The sequence below is a fragment of the Neolamprologus brichardi genome, unplaced genomic scaffold (genome assembly GCF_056152115.1).
Source record: "Neolamprologus brichardi isolate AB-2024 unplaced genomic scaffold, ASM5615211v1 NODE_ptg000036l+_length_2141236_cov_1, whole genome shotgun sequence".
Lineage (NCBI taxonomy): Eukaryota > Metazoa > Chordata > Actinopteri > Cichliformes > Cichlidae > Neolamprologus > Neolamprologus brichardi.
The window spans coordinates 391,742-408,597 of record NW_028270138.1 but is presented as its reverse complement, the minus strand read 5'-3'; the positions used below and the strand labels follow the sequence as shown (position 1 = coordinate 408,597).

The 16,856-nt window shown below is 43.4% G+C and overlaps 1 protein-coding gene and 1 pseudogene across 3 annotated transcripts in view; one reads left to right on the top strand and one right to left on the bottom strand.

Annotated features, from left to right (window-relative positions):
* grik2 (glutamate receptor, ionotropic, kainate 2) overlaps window positions 1-16,856 on the top strand; it is a 350,278-nt gene that overhangs the window by 282,088 nt on the left and 51,334 nt on the right. For all 3 annotated transcript variants that reach the window (XM_087837590.1, XM_087837588.1, XM_087837589.1), the window contains exon 15: window positions 13,053-13,278. In XM_087837590.1, coding sequence (XP_087693716.1) covers window positions 13,053-13,278 — 226 coding nt within the window. The remainder of the gene's footprint in view (window positions 1-13,052; window positions 13,279-16,856) is intronic.
* LOC148094543 (uncharacterized) lies at window positions 2,243-11,687 on the bottom strand (annotated as a pseudogene).

Below are 16,856 nucleotides of genomic sequence, written 5' to 3'. Positions count from 1 at the left end.
TTACTTAATATATTATCATGCTGTTTACAACTACATGAATGTACTATTGCTGTGATTTATTACTGTTACTGAAGGTCCGCGGCTCCGAACCGTAGTAAAGGGACCTCTGGCTAATACGGTGGGTTCCTGTCGGCTCGTAGCTGAAAACTAGCTTTACTTTGTTGTCTGGGTCAACTTTGCTAGCAGAGACAGAGAGAGGCGTTGAAAGGCTGCTCCAACAGAACTTATTGTTTCAGAGGAAAACACGAACACGGTGTACAGTCGAGTCTTAATAGCTTACTTACAGCTGGGCTCGTCAGGCTCTCTTCTTGGCTGCAGTGGTTATTATTATATTTACATGCTTCCAGCTCCCGTTTCTGCTCGATGACAGCTCGTACTTTTCCTTTTTCTCCCTCCCTCGCTCACAGACACATAACGTGTATGGCAGTCCATTCTCCCTGCAGCACGGACTACACTGCCCATGATGCTACATTCTTTAGAGCTATACCTGTAGCATTCTGCCTGTTAGCTTAGCACAACAACAACAAAAAGGCCTCTCTCACCCAGGAAACACGCAGAGAGAGCGTCACCCTGTAACCATGGCAACCGTAATGCTGCCACCTGGAACAACAGAACGTAGCTGTCAAACAAAACCCAAACAGGCCTGACCCGCCACAATATGAAACAGGGAAGTACCGCCGTCTAATCCATTTATTTCAACAAAGTAACTGTATTCTAAATACCACCTTTTTAAACGGTAACTGTAACGGAATACAGTTACTCATATTTTGTATTTTAAATACGTAACGGCGGTACATGTATTCCGTTACTCCCCAACACTGATGATCACTTAGTAAAAACACTGTACACACTGTACAAAAACAAACCAAAACAGTCTATGTTTAAACCCTCCTCCAAAAACTCCAACAACAATTTCATTTCTATTTCGTGAATCCTTTATGTATCCAAGGAAAAGTCTCTCTGACCATAAAATTCTCACTTTAAAGAGAAATGTGGCCAAAACGCCATGAACATAAACATGGCAGTGGGTTCACTATAGTGAAATCAACTTTATGAACACATTATATACATCTTCATCTTGATGCACACTCAATCATCCAGGTAAGTAAATCTCCAAAAGTTGATTAGGGAAACATGCAGTCAGCTGAGACTGAAGAAGTCACTTGGATGAGTGACGAAACGTTTCTCCCACAAAAAGCTATGTCCAGATGAACAGCATCAACTTTTGGAGACATTATATACACATTAATAACCTATTAAAGCTAACTTGAAAAAGTGTGCTCATTATCTAGAAATATCTGTAATGAGCTTGGAAAGTAAAGTGTTTGAACTTCTTTAAGTTTCTTGAAAATGTTTCACCTCTCATCCGAGAAGCTTCTTCAATTCTAAGAGCAATTGGTGGACAGTTCCAGATTTTCAAGCCCTATTGGAAGTGTCCCAAAGAGGGTCCTGGACCCCTGATTGTTCCTCTGCCTAATCACCTGAGCCACGGTGTGAAAACGGGTGTGGCTCACAATCACACCCGTTTACACCTCAGAGCTTTTATATATATCTTAGTGCTATCAGCATTAATCTAGTTAAAATGACATTAACACCAGAACTACATTAACGAGGCAAATCTCCATTAACCTGTTACTGCGGATCGCCCTGTGAGTGGGGCTGGACGGCATCAACGCGTTAATGAGCTAACCGCGCAAACGCATTGACGACGTCCATATATATCTATATAAAATTCTCCTCTCGCCCCTGTGGGCGATCAATCCTTCAAGTTCAGGTCCTCTACCAGAGGCCTGGGAGCTTGAGGGTCCTGCAGTATCTTAGCTGTTCCCAGGACTGCGCTCTTCTGGACAGAGATCTCCGATGTTATTCCCGGGATCTGCTGGAGCCACTCGCCTAGCTTGGGAGTCACTGCACCTAGTGCTCCGATTACCACTGGGACCACTGTTACCTTCACCCTCCACATCCTCTCAAGCTCTTCTCTGAGCCCTTGGTATTTCTCCAGCTTCTCGTGTTCCTTCTTCCTGATGTTGCTGTCATTGGGACGCTACATCGATCACTACGGCCGTCTTCTTCTGTTTGTCTACCACCACTATGTCCGGTTGGTTAGCCACCACCATTTTGTCCGTCTGTATCTGGAAGTCCCACAGGATCTTAGCTCGGTCATTCTCCACCACCCTTGGGGGCGTCTCCCACTTTGACCTCTGGACTTCCAGGTTATACTCGGCACAGATGTTTCTGTACACTACACCGGCCACTTGGTTATGGCGTTCCATGTATGCCTGGTGTGATAGACCCCAGCCTCTATGGATCTCAGAGCTTGTTCTTGTGGTGCCATGATTAGTGCCTCTGTGCTGTCTTTCAGTCCAGCTTTGTCCAGCCACTGGTAGGATCTCTGTCAGCCACCTCTGTTATCAGGCAGTGGTACATACCGTGTATGGGCCTGTTCTTCCATGATGGTTCCTCGCCTTCCTCCTCTTTCTTGGGTTTCTGCTGCCTGAGGTATTCACTGAGCACACTGTCAGTTGGGGCCATCTTCCTGATGTATTCGTGGATGTTTGTTGTCTCATCCTGGACTGTGGTGCTGACACTCACCAGTCCCCAGCCCCCTTCCTTCCGCTTAGCGTACAGCCTCAGGGTGCTGGACTTGGGGTGAAACCCTCCATGCATGGTAAGGAGCTTTCTTGTCTTGGTGTCAGTGGCTTCTATCTCCTCCTTTGGCCAGCCTATTACCCCAGCAGGGTACCTGATCACGGGCAGGGTGTACGTGTTGATAGCCCGGATCTTGTTCTTACCATTCAGCTGACTCCTCAGGACGTGCCTGACCCTCTGCCGGTACTTGGTGGTTGCAACTTTCCTAACGACCTCTTCGTGGTTTGCCTGCGGGATCCCCAGGTACTTGTAACTGTCCTCTATGTCTGCAATGTTGCCTTCTGGTAGTTTGATTCCCACAGTTCTAACTACGTTCCCTCTCTTTGTTACCATCTGACTACATTTATTCAGTCCGAATGACATTCCGATATCATTGCTGTATAGCCTGGTGGAGTGGATCAGTGAATCGATGTCTCGTTCACTCTTGGCAAACAGCTTGATGTCATTCACGTACAGGAGGTGGCTGACAACTGCTCCACTCCGTAGTCGGTATCCGTAGCCAGCAATGTTCCCTCTAAGCTGCGCACGTGCGCAATTGCGCACTGTTGGCACGGTCTCTGCACACAGAAAAAAAACTAACCTGAATTGAATTTAAGATTAATACTTCAACAATCATGTTTTGCAGTGTTAGTCAGTAAGTGACTGGCTGCTCCCATATGGGATTAGAACGATGCCACCTTATCCCATAGTTCAGCCGATGCGTATATACGCAGCCAATCAACGTCGTTGACAGGCTATGACAGCGTTCATATGTGCCGACACTGGTATTTTAGCGAGCAAAGCGGCTGATGTGGAGTGAAACCACGTTAATGACAACGTGTACAACCATTGCAGATGTGAGCAGGACAGACGAACAACTGACGGACAAAGTGTGGACTTTATACCAGTTTTTAAATTGTGTTGATCGGCCACGTAAAACCAGAGTTATGATAAAATATCTGCAATGTTTGGTTTTCTTCCTGAATACTGTCGTTGTTTATATTTACTGCGGGAAGAAACGGGAAAAACTGCGTTTTATAAGGAAAACGCTCGAAAGCCTGTGAGCAAAAACAAACCCCACCCCCCACCTTTCCTATTGGTCCAAAAAAGTACCATGTCAACCAATCAAAAAATGATATGGCAAAGTGGCATCTTGTTGTTAAGAAACGGGGGGAAGTTTTAGGAGTGACGGCTTGGTTTTGAGATGTGAGAGATTTGAGACGTTTAGCGCAAATCTTGTGTAGTTAGTGTGTAGTTAGTGTGTAGTGTAGTCAATAGTGTTGTGTGTGTCAGAACAATGAGGCGACTGCTGAATGTTACAGGTGTTACAGCAGTGACACATCTGCTGCTGTCAGGCCTGCAGGTATCAGGCTGTTGTTCTCCTTCATCTCATAGTGGACACAAATTCTTTTTTGGAGTGGCACAAATAATTTGTGTGGCATCAGATTTGATGCAGAACAGCTGATTGTTCTGTAAATAGTTTGAAATGTTTGTTTAAAAACGCCTTGGCTGCATTTAAAAAAATAGCTGCAAAAAAACTTTGTTATTTGCATAACTCAGTTACTTTTTTGAAGAAGTAACTATATAATTAATTGCCCAACATTGGTCATTATTTACTGTATTTTGCAGACAGAGTTACAGACTCTCTCCCAGACCACAGACTCAAGTTTTCCAGACCACAGACTCATAATACAAGTCAGAGCTTTATAAAAAAAATAATAAAAAAAAGTAAGCTGTGTTTTTCGAAATTGGAGTTCAAGTTATTTTCCCTTCCAATAGTGTTAACATGCTACACAGCTCATGAACAAGATTTATTTATTAATTTTTATTGTAAGTGGGCTAAAGCAGTTAATTAAAAGTATTCTAAGATAAATGTAAACGCTGTAATTTGATTATTTTAATAAACATGTAACTTGGATGGATTAGATGCCGGCGGGACCACAGTGCACACGTCTGATGTCGCTCACGGTGGTCAAAGGGACGCTCAGGGAGTTTGTGTGTTCGCTCAGACACGTGAAAAATTAGAGGGAACATTGGTAGCCAGTCTTGTTAATGATCTCACTGAGGGGGTTCAGGCCTATGCAGAACAGCAGTGGGGACAGAGCATCTTTGGTAGATCCCGCACTTGATGCTGACTCATGCTATGGGCTTGAAGTTGGCCTCCAGTGTTGTCCGCCACATCCCCATTGAGTTCCTGATGAAGGCTCTTAGGCTTCTGTTGGTCTTGTATAGTTCTAGGCATTCCAGGATCCAGGTGTGGGGCATCGAGTCATACGCCTTCTTGTAATCAATCCAGGCAGTGCCTAGTTATGTAGTCTTGGCTGACTGTCAGACTGACAGGCTTGGCAATCCCTTTCTGTGCCCCGTATTCTTGCAGCAGGACAATGACCCCAAACTGTCACGGTCTGTCAGGATGTGGTGATGAGGGGAAGGAGGACCCAAATGCTAGACTCTGTGCGGTGAAGAGTGTGTTTATTTACAGTGCAGCAAATATAAATCCCTGTGTGTTCCCGATTCCCGTTCCGTGTTTCCTCTTTGTGCCTGTGCTTTGTGTCTCCGCTCCCTGTGAACCATCCACCTGCCGCTTCCTCGTTCCCTCAAATCCTCCTGGGGAAAAACACACAAAGGCAGCTTTTAGAAAACTCTGTACCACACTGTAAAGAAGCTCCTCCGATGAGGCTTGATCAGCGGCAGGTGTGTGTGAAGATCCTTGGGTGTGACCGGTCAGCTGGCAGGGCCATACCCTCCAGGCCTGAAGGTGCCTGTCACGACCGCACCCACACACACTGCTCACGGACCCCGAGTCCCTGGAACCGGGTCCGTGACACAAACATACTGGCAAAGTCATTAAGAACTATCTTCAGCGTAAAGAAGAACAAGAAGTACTGGAAGTGATGGTATGGCCCCCACAGAGCCCTGATCTCAACATCATTGAGCGTATGTGGGATTACATGCAGACACAGAAGGATGTGAGGAAACCATCCGCAGATCTGTGGCTAGTTCTGCAAGATGTTTGGAACAACCTACCAGCCGAGTTCCTTTAAAACTGTGTACGAGTGTACCAAGAAGAATTGATGCTTTTTTTAAGCCAAAGGGAGGTCACACCAAACATCTATTTGATTTAGATTTCTCTTTTGTTCATTCACTGCATTTTGTTGATTGATTAAAAATAAATGATTAACACTCATATTTTTGAAAGCATTTTGCATGTGGCCTAAGTTAGTAACTACAGGAGACATAGTCCTAAACATAAATTAAGGAACAAAAAAGGTTTTACTTACCTTGCAGTCCAACAGCAGGTGCTAAAATATGGGTTTGAGTCCAAATTGTATTGTTATTAATTATTATTATGTTATCCATTGTTATAATCCATTGGTTTATGCAAGCATGGCTCCACGAGGCAAACCAAAAAGAAAAAGTGCAGACTCCCAGTAGGCAGCAGTCTACCACCTACTGGCAGCCAGCTCTTTGCAGGCTTTTCCATTTATGCTGTTGAAAGGGAGTTTTTCCTTCCCACTGTCACCAAAACACTTGCTCATAGGGGGTCAAATGATTATTGGGGTTTTGTGTTTTTTTTGTATTATTGTAGGGTTTACCTTGAGGTGATTGTTGTGGTGATTTGGCGCTGTATAAATAAAACTGAATTGAATCAACAAGCTTTGGTACTCTCACTGATTAACTTAAAAAAAGTTTAATGCTTGAGTTCACTCTGTATTTCGATCTATTTTAAAACATCTATTCATCTCCACAATTTTAGGGAAAATCATACTTACTTTTACAACTAAAGTCCTTTATAGATGGTCATAGCCTTCTGGGCATGAAACTGCCCACAGGACCAAATTTGAACTTTGAAGACTTAATTACCTTGAGGACCTTTGACTGAGATGTACTGCTGCTTTTAAAGGAGTAGACCACACCATTCTCAACATGACGTGTCTTGACAGGAGGCAAAAATAGTGTCGAGGGCAACATTTATCACAGAGAACCTTCTGATTTCACCTTGGTATGTCTTAATAATCTTCATCTTCTAACCCCTGGAGCTAATTTTAAAAAATGGGCTAGTTTACCTTTTTGTTTTTGTTTTTTAACAAAAGGATTGATTCTTATATACAGCTGTTCTACTCTACTTGATTTTCCTGACTCAAAGCACAACATGCCTCATTCACCCATTTATAGAAGCCTTTCAAATTTCCATGCTTAAGTGCTTTGTATTTCTAATTCACACGCATTGATACTCTGGATGCGTCAGAGAGGATTCTGACTGTTTGCAGGTTGGCCTAGTCATGCATTGAGGTCTAGAGGCAGAGGCCAGTGCAGGCAAAACAGTTCAGGAGTCCAAAAACTGAGATGAAGCAATTCAGGAGGCCTGCCAGGTGGCAAGCAGTGTAGAAAAATAAATTCAGGGAATCGGCCAGGAGGACGAAGAATGAATAAAATGAAGGAACCCTGGGAATGGGCAATTGAAGAGATGTGGCTTATCTTGCTGCAAAGATGATTAATTGGAGGCTGGTATTGACGAAGACTCCTCAGGATGCAAAGCCAGTGGTCAACGAATTGGAAGAGAAGATAGAGACCCTAAGGCTTGGGTTCAGCTTACAAGGGACCCTCGGCCTCAGGCCAAACAGGACCAACTGGCTCAGATGGCTCGGACCCCACTGGTTTGGGTGGTGTGGACAGCACTGGCCTGAAGACCACTGAGAAGAGGTGATCAAGAAAACCTGGAAAGCGGAAGCAGAGGAAGCTGAGAGTGTGGTGGTGGCAGGTTCCTTTTCTTCAACCCACTGGCAGTGGCTGCAAAGAGGAGCAGATATCCTGCAGCAGCTTCATGAAGGAACTCATTTACCACAGCAGTGACATGAAGGAGCTTGTCTACCGTCTTCCTCCCTCAGTTCTGTTAACATATTTTCCAAACAAGAAGTCTTTGGAGAAGTAGAGGATTCTTCTTTAATCATGCATCTATAGTGACCAGCATGGCTGACAGTTTTTATGTTAGGGGACTGGACGATGCGGTCAAGGATTTTTTGCACACTGGTCATTTCCTTTCTGTACCTTGAAACAACAAAATACAAAAACAAGCCAGTATATACAAACCAGGTGATTAGGGAGATGGGAAACGCCTGGGAACACAGCTGAACAGACTGACTAACGAGACAAGAGAAAGTAAAACTAAACACAGGACACACACAAAACAAAACAGGAAATAACTAACATTGACACCAGGAATAAGACACACGAGCTTAGTACAGAGACAGAAGTTTATGTAGTTTATTGCACTTTTTTGCAATTTATGTAATTACTATGCACTTAATGCAGACATATTATTAAAATCTAGGCTGTAATGGTTGTATTGATGTATACCAACTTGAAATGCTCCCAAAAATGGCTCCACAGCATGTAAAAATATAATATAAGCTCTGGCGGACTTGGTTCTATGGTAGGTCTTAAAGGGTTAAAGAAATCCAATCCAATCCAATCCAATTTTATTTATAGAGCACTTTAAAATACCCAGCACAGGAACAAAGTGCTGTACAGAAAATAAGTTAAAACAATAGAATAACAGAAAACAGCAAAATAAATAAGTAAAACAAATAAGTAAAACACATAAAACATAAAATTAAAACAGCCCTATATTGAAACAAAAACAATATAAAACAGCATTGAATCACCTAAAAACAACTAAAAATAAAAATAAAAATATAAAAATAAAAATATAAAAAACCAACATCTCACGTGGTGTCAAAGGCCAGGGTAAAAAGGTGGGTTTTCAAGAGGGACTTAAAAACAGATAAAGAACTGGCCTGTCTAATCTCTAAAGGAAGCTCGTTCCACAGTTTTGGAGCTGCTACAGCAAAAGCACGATCTCCTCTAAGTTTACGCCCAGTCCTGGGTATCTTCAGGAGCAGCTGATCAGCTGACCTGAGAGAGCGGGTGGGTGTATAAGGCTGTAGCAGCTCAGAGAGATAAGATGGGGCTAGGCCATGGAGAGCTTTAAAAGTAAATAAAAGAATTTTAAAATGAATCCTAAAAGAAATGGGCAGCCAGTGAAGTGAAGCTAAAACAGGGGAAATGTGCTCAAACTTTCGAGTGCCAGTTAAAAGACGAGCTGCGGCATTTTGCACCCTCTGTAGATGACTAATATATAATGTGCTGACCCCAATATAAAGTGCATTACAGTAATCCAGCCGAGTGCTAACAAAGGCGTGGATCACTGTCTCAAAGTGCTGCCGTGAAAGAATTGACTTTATTTTTGCCAGCTGCCTGAGGTGAAAGAAGCTTGATTTTACCACTGCTTTTATCTGATTATCAAACTTCAGATCACAGTCCACTTTGACCCCCAGGTTTGTGACAGTTGGCTTAACATACTGTGCCAGGGAATCTACACACACATTGGGGGTCTCAGTGGGGCTACCAAAAACCATCACCTCTGTCTTTTTATCATTGAATTTTAAAAAGTTAACAGACATCCAAGCCTTAATGTCATCGAGACACTGAAGTAATGGCTGTGTAAGGTATCTGCCTTTTTTCTTTAGAGGGACATAGATCTGACAGTCATCAGCATAAAAGTGGAAAGGAATGCCGTGCTTTCTCAGTACAGAACCAAGAGGAAGCAGATATAAAGAGAAGAGGAGGGGGCCTAGAACTGAGCCCTGTGGGACACCACACAAGAGGGGAGCGGAGGACGACACATAGTCACCAAGGCTGACACAAAAAGTTCGCCCCGCCAAGTAGGACCTGAGCCACTCCAGTGCTGTGCCCCTAATGCCCACCCAGTGCTCCAAACGAGAGAATAAAATGGCATAATCCACTGTATCAAACGCAGCTGTCAAATCTAAAAGCACAAGAACAACACAGTCCCCAGCATCAGTCGCTAGAAATATGTCATTAAAAACTTTTAAAAGGGCTGATTCAGTGCTATGAAAGGGTTTAAAACCAGATTGGAAAACCTCTAAAACATTTTGCTTTTCCAGGAAGGCCATTATTTGGCTGTAAACTACCTTTTCCAGAATTTTGGAAAGAAAAGGTAGTTTGGAGATAGGCCTATAGTTTGCAAGAACCGTAGGATCAAGAGCAGGTTTTTTAATCAGGGGTTTGACTACTGCATGTTTAAAATCTTTAGGGACAACACCTGACATCAGACTATGGTTTACCAGCTCAAGAACCAAAGGACCAACTGTAGGTAACACCTCTTTTAAAAGTCGAGGAGGGACAGCATCATTTGGAGACCCTGCAGGCTTAAGATGACCAACAGTCTCCTTTAAAAAGGACAGAGTCACAGGCTCAAACCTGTCAAAGACAGCAGAGCAGGAAACAGAGACTGAGAGGTCATAAGCACAAGGAGAGATTTGAGCCCTTGTGGAGGAGACCTTCTCAATAAAAAAGTGTAAAAACTTTTCACAGGCATCTGATGAGGGCTCGATACAGTCAGTATAAGGTGCATTAAGAACAGAGTCAATAGTTTTAAATAAAACACGCGGGTTGTGACAGTTTGACAAAATAATGTCAGATAAGTGTTTTCTTTTGGCATCTTTTACAGTTCTTTGATATTGGCGCCAACAGTCCTTCAGCATCTGGAACGACACTTCTAGTTTGTCCTTTTTCCACTTGCGCTCAGCTCGACGGCAGTCGCGCCTGACAGCTCGGGTCATGTCGTTCAGCCAGGGCTCAGATTTAGTTTTAGGCCGTCTGGTTTTTAATGGAGCCACAGTGTCCAAAGCAGTCCGACAGGTAGAATAAAACCATGAGCTCAGTTCCTCAGTCTGGCTACATAAAAAATCCGGGATCTTACAGATCTGGTCAAAGACTGTTGAAAAGTGTTCAGCAGTGGAGGAGTTAAAAACACGACGGCGCAGAGCAGCAGCGCGAGGTTTAACTGAGGCACAGGCAAGAGGAACTTCAAACATCACAGGACTGTGGTCAGAAAACACAGCATCACAAATATCTATGTTAAAAACAGAAAAACCATGAGATAAAACAAGATCAAGTGTGTGTCCACGTTCATGTGTGGGACCTGTCACACATTGCACCAGATTAAACGAATCAATAAGGTTTAAAAAGCCCTTCGCCATGGGCATATCAGGACAACACACGTGAATATTAAAATCCCCAACAATAAGAACACGATCATATTTTGGCATGAATTCAGCCAAGAAGTCAGCAAAGTCACTCACAAAGTCCTTATTGTATTTTGGAGGCCGATAAACCACCGCACACAACACTGTGTGAGAGCAGCCCAGCTCAAACACAGACAGTTCAAAGCTGGTGAACGACGGGGTTGATAGCTGCTTACATTTAAAATGACTTTTAAAGATCGTAGCTATTCCTCCTCCTCGGCCCAACATACGTGGGGAATTAAAATAGCAGCAATCGCCAGGTAGAAGATCTGAGAAGATGCTGCACTCACCGGCGCTCAGCCACGTCTCGCACAAACAGAGAAAATCCAGTCCTCGGGATGTGAAAAAATCCTTCAGGATAAAAGTTTTGTTCGCTAGGGACCTAGCATTTACCAGGCCAATCCTGGCGGTAAGCGGCGGATCCCCTTCGCTAGCCGTCCTAGAAGCCCGACACAGAGGCCGCAGGTTCCGCAGATTCACACCACGCCGACGGGGGCGAGGAGAGCAGGGTTTTCGGGACTGGAACATCCCATCCAGGCCGATGACAGGTACCAGCCAGGCACAGACAGGTTCCAACGATCGCCGAGAGAAACAGAAGTTTGGCACCACTCCTTGTTTTCTGGATAAGGGCTTAAGAGAATACCTTAACGAAGCTTTCAGCTTCACCAGGAAGCCAGCCCTTCGACCCCGGCGACGGCACTTTTGCCGGAGTGGTGGATCTGGAACACGGCACAGGTGAGCCGGGATCTCCGAATTTAGCGGGGGCAAAGTTTTATATCCAGCTTGGTTCCACTTTGCCCAGCCTTTGGCAGAAGGTCGGAGATCCAGTAGGGTTTGGCGATCATACACCAAGAGAGAGTTGGCATTTAGTACAATAGTCAATAAAATCAAAACAAACAAACATAACACTGGCAGTGACAGACGGCAAGCCACACACACCGGCGCCATCTTAGGATCCCTGTCTAGTGTCAAATCATTCAAAGCTCAGAATTACCATGACATTATACCCATGATGAGTATATATAAACCTTTGAAAATCTGTCAATTTAAGACTTTATTTAAGAACATACAAACACATTCTAAATTCTAACTAACTCGACAGCAAAGATTTGGATGAACCAGGATATTTTAAAGCATTTAGAAATATAAGGCCCCTTCAGTGTCATCAGTTTCACTGAGGGTTTAGCAGAAATAAAAGAAGAGCACAGCATTAGCCTTCCCATCGTGGCAGAAGCAGGTGGATGAAAACTTTATTAAACTGGTGATGACTTAAGAGGATCAGCCAGCACAAAGTATTTTGGTAGCTTGTAATTTTGAATTTCATAAGATTTTGATCCAGTATTTCTAAACTATGAGGATGTAACATATTGGATGGATTCTTTTGAACTATTTTGGTTTGGCAGCTATTCATTGTATGCACTAGTCGTGTTTCCCACCACCTCTCGCACGGTTTGAATGAAATCAGCTCTGAATTCCTGTGCATAGGCTCTTGGAAAAATACCTTGGCTGTCTGCCTGACTTAGAGTATAGGTGGTTATCTGACTCTCTGTGTATTCACAGCCACTGCTCTCGCCTTATCAGCAGTCTGAAGCTTGCATGCTCAATTGCCTGATTTGTCAAGAGTGACTCCAAAAGATTCTGATAGGCACTCCACAAATCACCCAGTTGATCTAAAATATCGACCAGCCACAAAAAGTCATTACACACAATAATGGCGGGCAGGACCTTGAAGATGTGACTTAATTACTTTTCAAATGGCTTCAAAAATGGCTTCAAATCTGCCTCCCCAGGCAGTAATGTGGTCTTGGACTTTTCATGGTGATTACAGGTGCACTAAGTTGGGCACTGTGCTCTGCTACTGAGAGTACCCTGCTGCTGCTGATGCCTGTAAGTGTTATCAGCTTTATGGGCATCAAAGAAGAACATTATGGCCATACAAATTCAGACTGTTCACACTGCTGTTTAGCATGCTTGTCTGCTTCAACTTATATTCCACTCGTAAGCGATATTGACGGAGGCAGGCAGAAAGCATGACGTACTGCTATAGCTCCAAAAAAATTCTGCTAAACCTAATGAAATTTGGAAAGTAGATGATTGCATGCATTGGCAGTATTTGAAAGTGTGATTGTATGAATGTCACTCACACACACACATTGACTCTTAATGAATTTAAATTTAACGTTACAACTTTAGGATGATCAAAACATACAGTACATGGCTTTTACAATGAATACATTTAGCTAAATTATAAATTGCTTTGTGTTTAAGTAGTTAAATATTCTTTTCTCACATTACACGTCTATGTCTCCTCAGAAAACCAAGATCTCAACATATGACAAAATGTGGGAGTTCATGAGCAGTCGGCGGCACTCTGTGATGGTGAAGAACGTCGAGGAAGGCATTCACCGAGTGCTCACCTCGGACTACGCGTTCCTCATGGAGTCCACCACCATCGAATTTGTCACGCAGCGCAACTGCAACCTCACACAGATTGGAGGCCTCATTGACTCAAAAGCCTATGGGGTCGGGACCCCGATGGGTATGTGACACATGTTATAATGATGTGTTTTGCTCTTAAGGTTGTAGCATATACAGTATTTTAGAGCGATCTATTTTGCAATGCATTAGGAAATCTGAAATCAAGTTTTAGTTGCCTTTTGAGTTCCTGTTTCTTTGAAAGGTGCTTCCTTTCTGCTCTTCATTGGCAACGTCAGAACTTTGAGCCAGCATGAAATGTAAGACTAACATAGCCACTATGATGTCTCCAATTAGTTTTGAAGGCTTTACTGTAGGGTTTTGAATATCACCATTGTTTTTTTATAAACTTGGCCTGACCATGTTTGAAAGAGAGAGTAAACTTGGGGAAATATCTGCAGATGCAGTTACTAGCTAGCAAATTAATATTGGGGGGTTTTTTTGTTCTTTTTCTTATTTAACAGCAGCTAACGCTCCGAAAAAAAACCCATCAGGATATGCTTAAAGCTCACCCATAATATACTATTTTCAAAGCCTCCTTGAGAGTAAATAAACATGAACACATTGATAGCTGAGGTAAACAGCAGACTGACAGCAGCCCGAGTTGTTTGTCCTACAGCACCCCCCATAGGAAACAGAATTCAGTTGACTCCAGTCTGCAATCTACTGACCTCTAGTGGTGAGATTTTACACACTCTCTTTAAAAATATCATTAAGGTCAGACAAAGAAACATTGATTTCAGTCCAGAAATTTCCTTCATTATGCCACATTTTAGGCCTTAAGTGGGTTATTAACATAAAACGTCAGGTCCTTTAACATAGGTATCTCTTTTGGAGCTTGACTCAAGTGTAATTGCAAAGAACATGTTTTTGTTGCAGCACCTCAGTACATTAAGTGGCTGTACACTATGGAAGTTAAAAAAGCAGTTATTGTGAAAGCTTTATTGATGGCTCTGTAATGGAAGCAAATACAGATTTTCCACTTTCACACTGCACTTGAAGGATAGAGGTCAGAGCCTAATTATTGTAAGCCCTTTAATTAGATGGATTTGATGTTTATGTCATAATAGGTGTCATCGTTTGATGTTGAACAGAATCCTGATTATTATTTTTTTGTTATTTTGTTGACTTCACGGTGGCTTTTAAACATATTTTATGTCATTCCTTTACCACATAATTAGTGATTTGCTGGTAATATAGCCTACTTCTACTGGTAATGTAGTAGTAGGAAGGATCAAAGAGATGATTCTGCTTTGATGTTTCATAAATCAAGATCACGAATATATCGAGGTGTGGTATACTTTGCTTTGTTGTTGCACATTAAAACCAAACTTACCGACAGTTTACATTGCAACACATGCCAGAGGGTAATGCTTATGGAGGAATACTTAGCCCCAGGATTGTCCCTGCTATCTTCAGCATGCAGAAGAACAGTGCAACACAAATAGAGAGGTGAAAACATAGGGTATTGTTAAACACTTTATTAGATTAAGCAGCAGATTTTCACAATTTGCTACAAATACAGTAAGATGAAAACTTCTTGCTAGGTTCTTTCACAGTTACAGATGGCATGAATCTTGCAACAGTAACCTCACATAAATCAAGCTATAGCTTTCACAGAGAGGCGATTGTACTGTCAGTGTTATACGTCATTGTTATTAACTGGCTCAGAAGCAAAGGATACATTTGCACCATGGGCCACCTCAGGAATGGATAACTGGCTTTTGTTTTTATGTTCCCTGTAAAGCACTTTCCTTTCCTGTCTTTAAAAGTGCCATATAAATTCATTTTACTTCCTTACCTCCTCACTCCGAATCAAAATACTCAAATGCAGGTTTAAAAAAAAGTTTTAGTGTCAGACAGTTTGGCAGTACTCAGAACAGCACTTCAGAAAACTGACTTTCTTAAAAAAAATTTAAACTCGGGGTGGGTATAGAGGACATCATCGCTCACCCTTGAGTGATGATGTCTGTGGAAGTGGGTCACTGTTGGTTGACACAAACTGAGCTGCAGGCTGTGAGGCTGAAGCAGTTTCAAGCTAAGCCAGCGGCACTTCACTGTGGACCGGCAGAGGTGATGTGACAGCGAATGGCGGCTTGGGAGGTCACCGGTGGCGCAGCTTTGCAGATAGGGCAAGGCCAGCCCGTGCGGGAAACCTCTGGTTGAGGCAAAGCAGGGCTAGCAGCAAGGTCTGAATGGTGCAGCTAGAGCTCATGTTGATGGCTGGGCCGTCTGTCCCTAGGAACTGGTACAGGTGAAGAAACTCGCTAAACCCCTGCCGTCCCCACCTGAGGAGCAGATATGGAGCAGGAGTGGACTGGGTCTCAGCTGCCCTCGCCCTGGGTGCAGGCAAAGCCCTAGCCGCTCAAGGAACCAGGTCAGGGACAGGGACCAGCTGGGCCCTAGCCACCCCCACTGGGGAAACTGGAAGGGTGCAGGGGAAGTCAGGGTCCTAGCTGTCATGCGAGTAGGAACAGGCTGAGACACAGGTTTGAGATAATGACAGGAGGAGAGAAATGGTCAGGTTCAAAGTCCTCAGAGCGCTATATACAACATGCCTCATTGACCCATTCACACCCACTCATACAAGCACTTCTAAACACAAGTGCAACTAATAAACATTCACACACATTCACACTCCGATGAACGCATCGGAAGGCAATTTGGGGTTAGTATCTTGCCCAAGAATATTTGGCATGCAGACTGGGGAAGCAAAGGATTGAACCACCAACCTTCCAATCAGTAGCTTATCTGCTCTACCTGAGCCACAGCCACCCCACAAAATAGGAAATATACTTGATTGCGAGCTCTCGTTGGATTGTTTGGTAGAGGCTGTATACCCAAGAACCAATTCCAGTTCTTGGTTGGTCCACTGCGCTTGCCTGTTGGTCTGGAGTTGGAAACCAGACGACAGACTAACCTGTGCTCCAAGTCTTCAGTTCAATTCAATTTTATTTATATAGCGCCAAATCATGACAACAGTCGCTTCAATGCACTTTATATTGTACAGTAGATCCTACAATAATACATACAGAGAAAAACCGAACAATCATATGACCCCCTATGAGCAAGCACTTTGGCGACAGTGGGAAAGAAAAACTTTTAACAGGAAGAAAGAACCAGGCTCAGGGAGGGGCGGGGCCATCTGCTGTGATTGGTTGGGGTGAGAGAAGGAAGACAGGATAAAGACATGCTGTGGAAGAGAGACAGAGGTTAATAACAGATATGATTCAATACAGAGAGGTCTGTTAATACATAGTGAGTGAGAAAGGTGACTGGAAAGGAAAAACTCAATGCATCATGGGAATCCCCCGGCAGCCTACGTCTATTGCAGCATAACTAAGGGAGGATCCAGGGTCACCTGGTCCAGCCCTAACTATATGCTTTAGCAAAAAGGAAAGTTTGAAGCCTAATCTTGAAAGTAGAGATAGTGTCTGTCTCCTGAATCCAAACTGGAAGCTGGTTCCACAGAAGAGGGGCCTGAAAACTGAAGGCTCCGCCTCCCATTCTACTTTGAAATACTCTAGGAACAACAAGTAGGCCTGCAGAGTGGGAGCGAAGTGCTCTGATAGGGTGATATGGTACTACAAGGTCATTAAGATAAGATGGGGCCTGATTATTTAAGACCTTGTATGTGAGGAG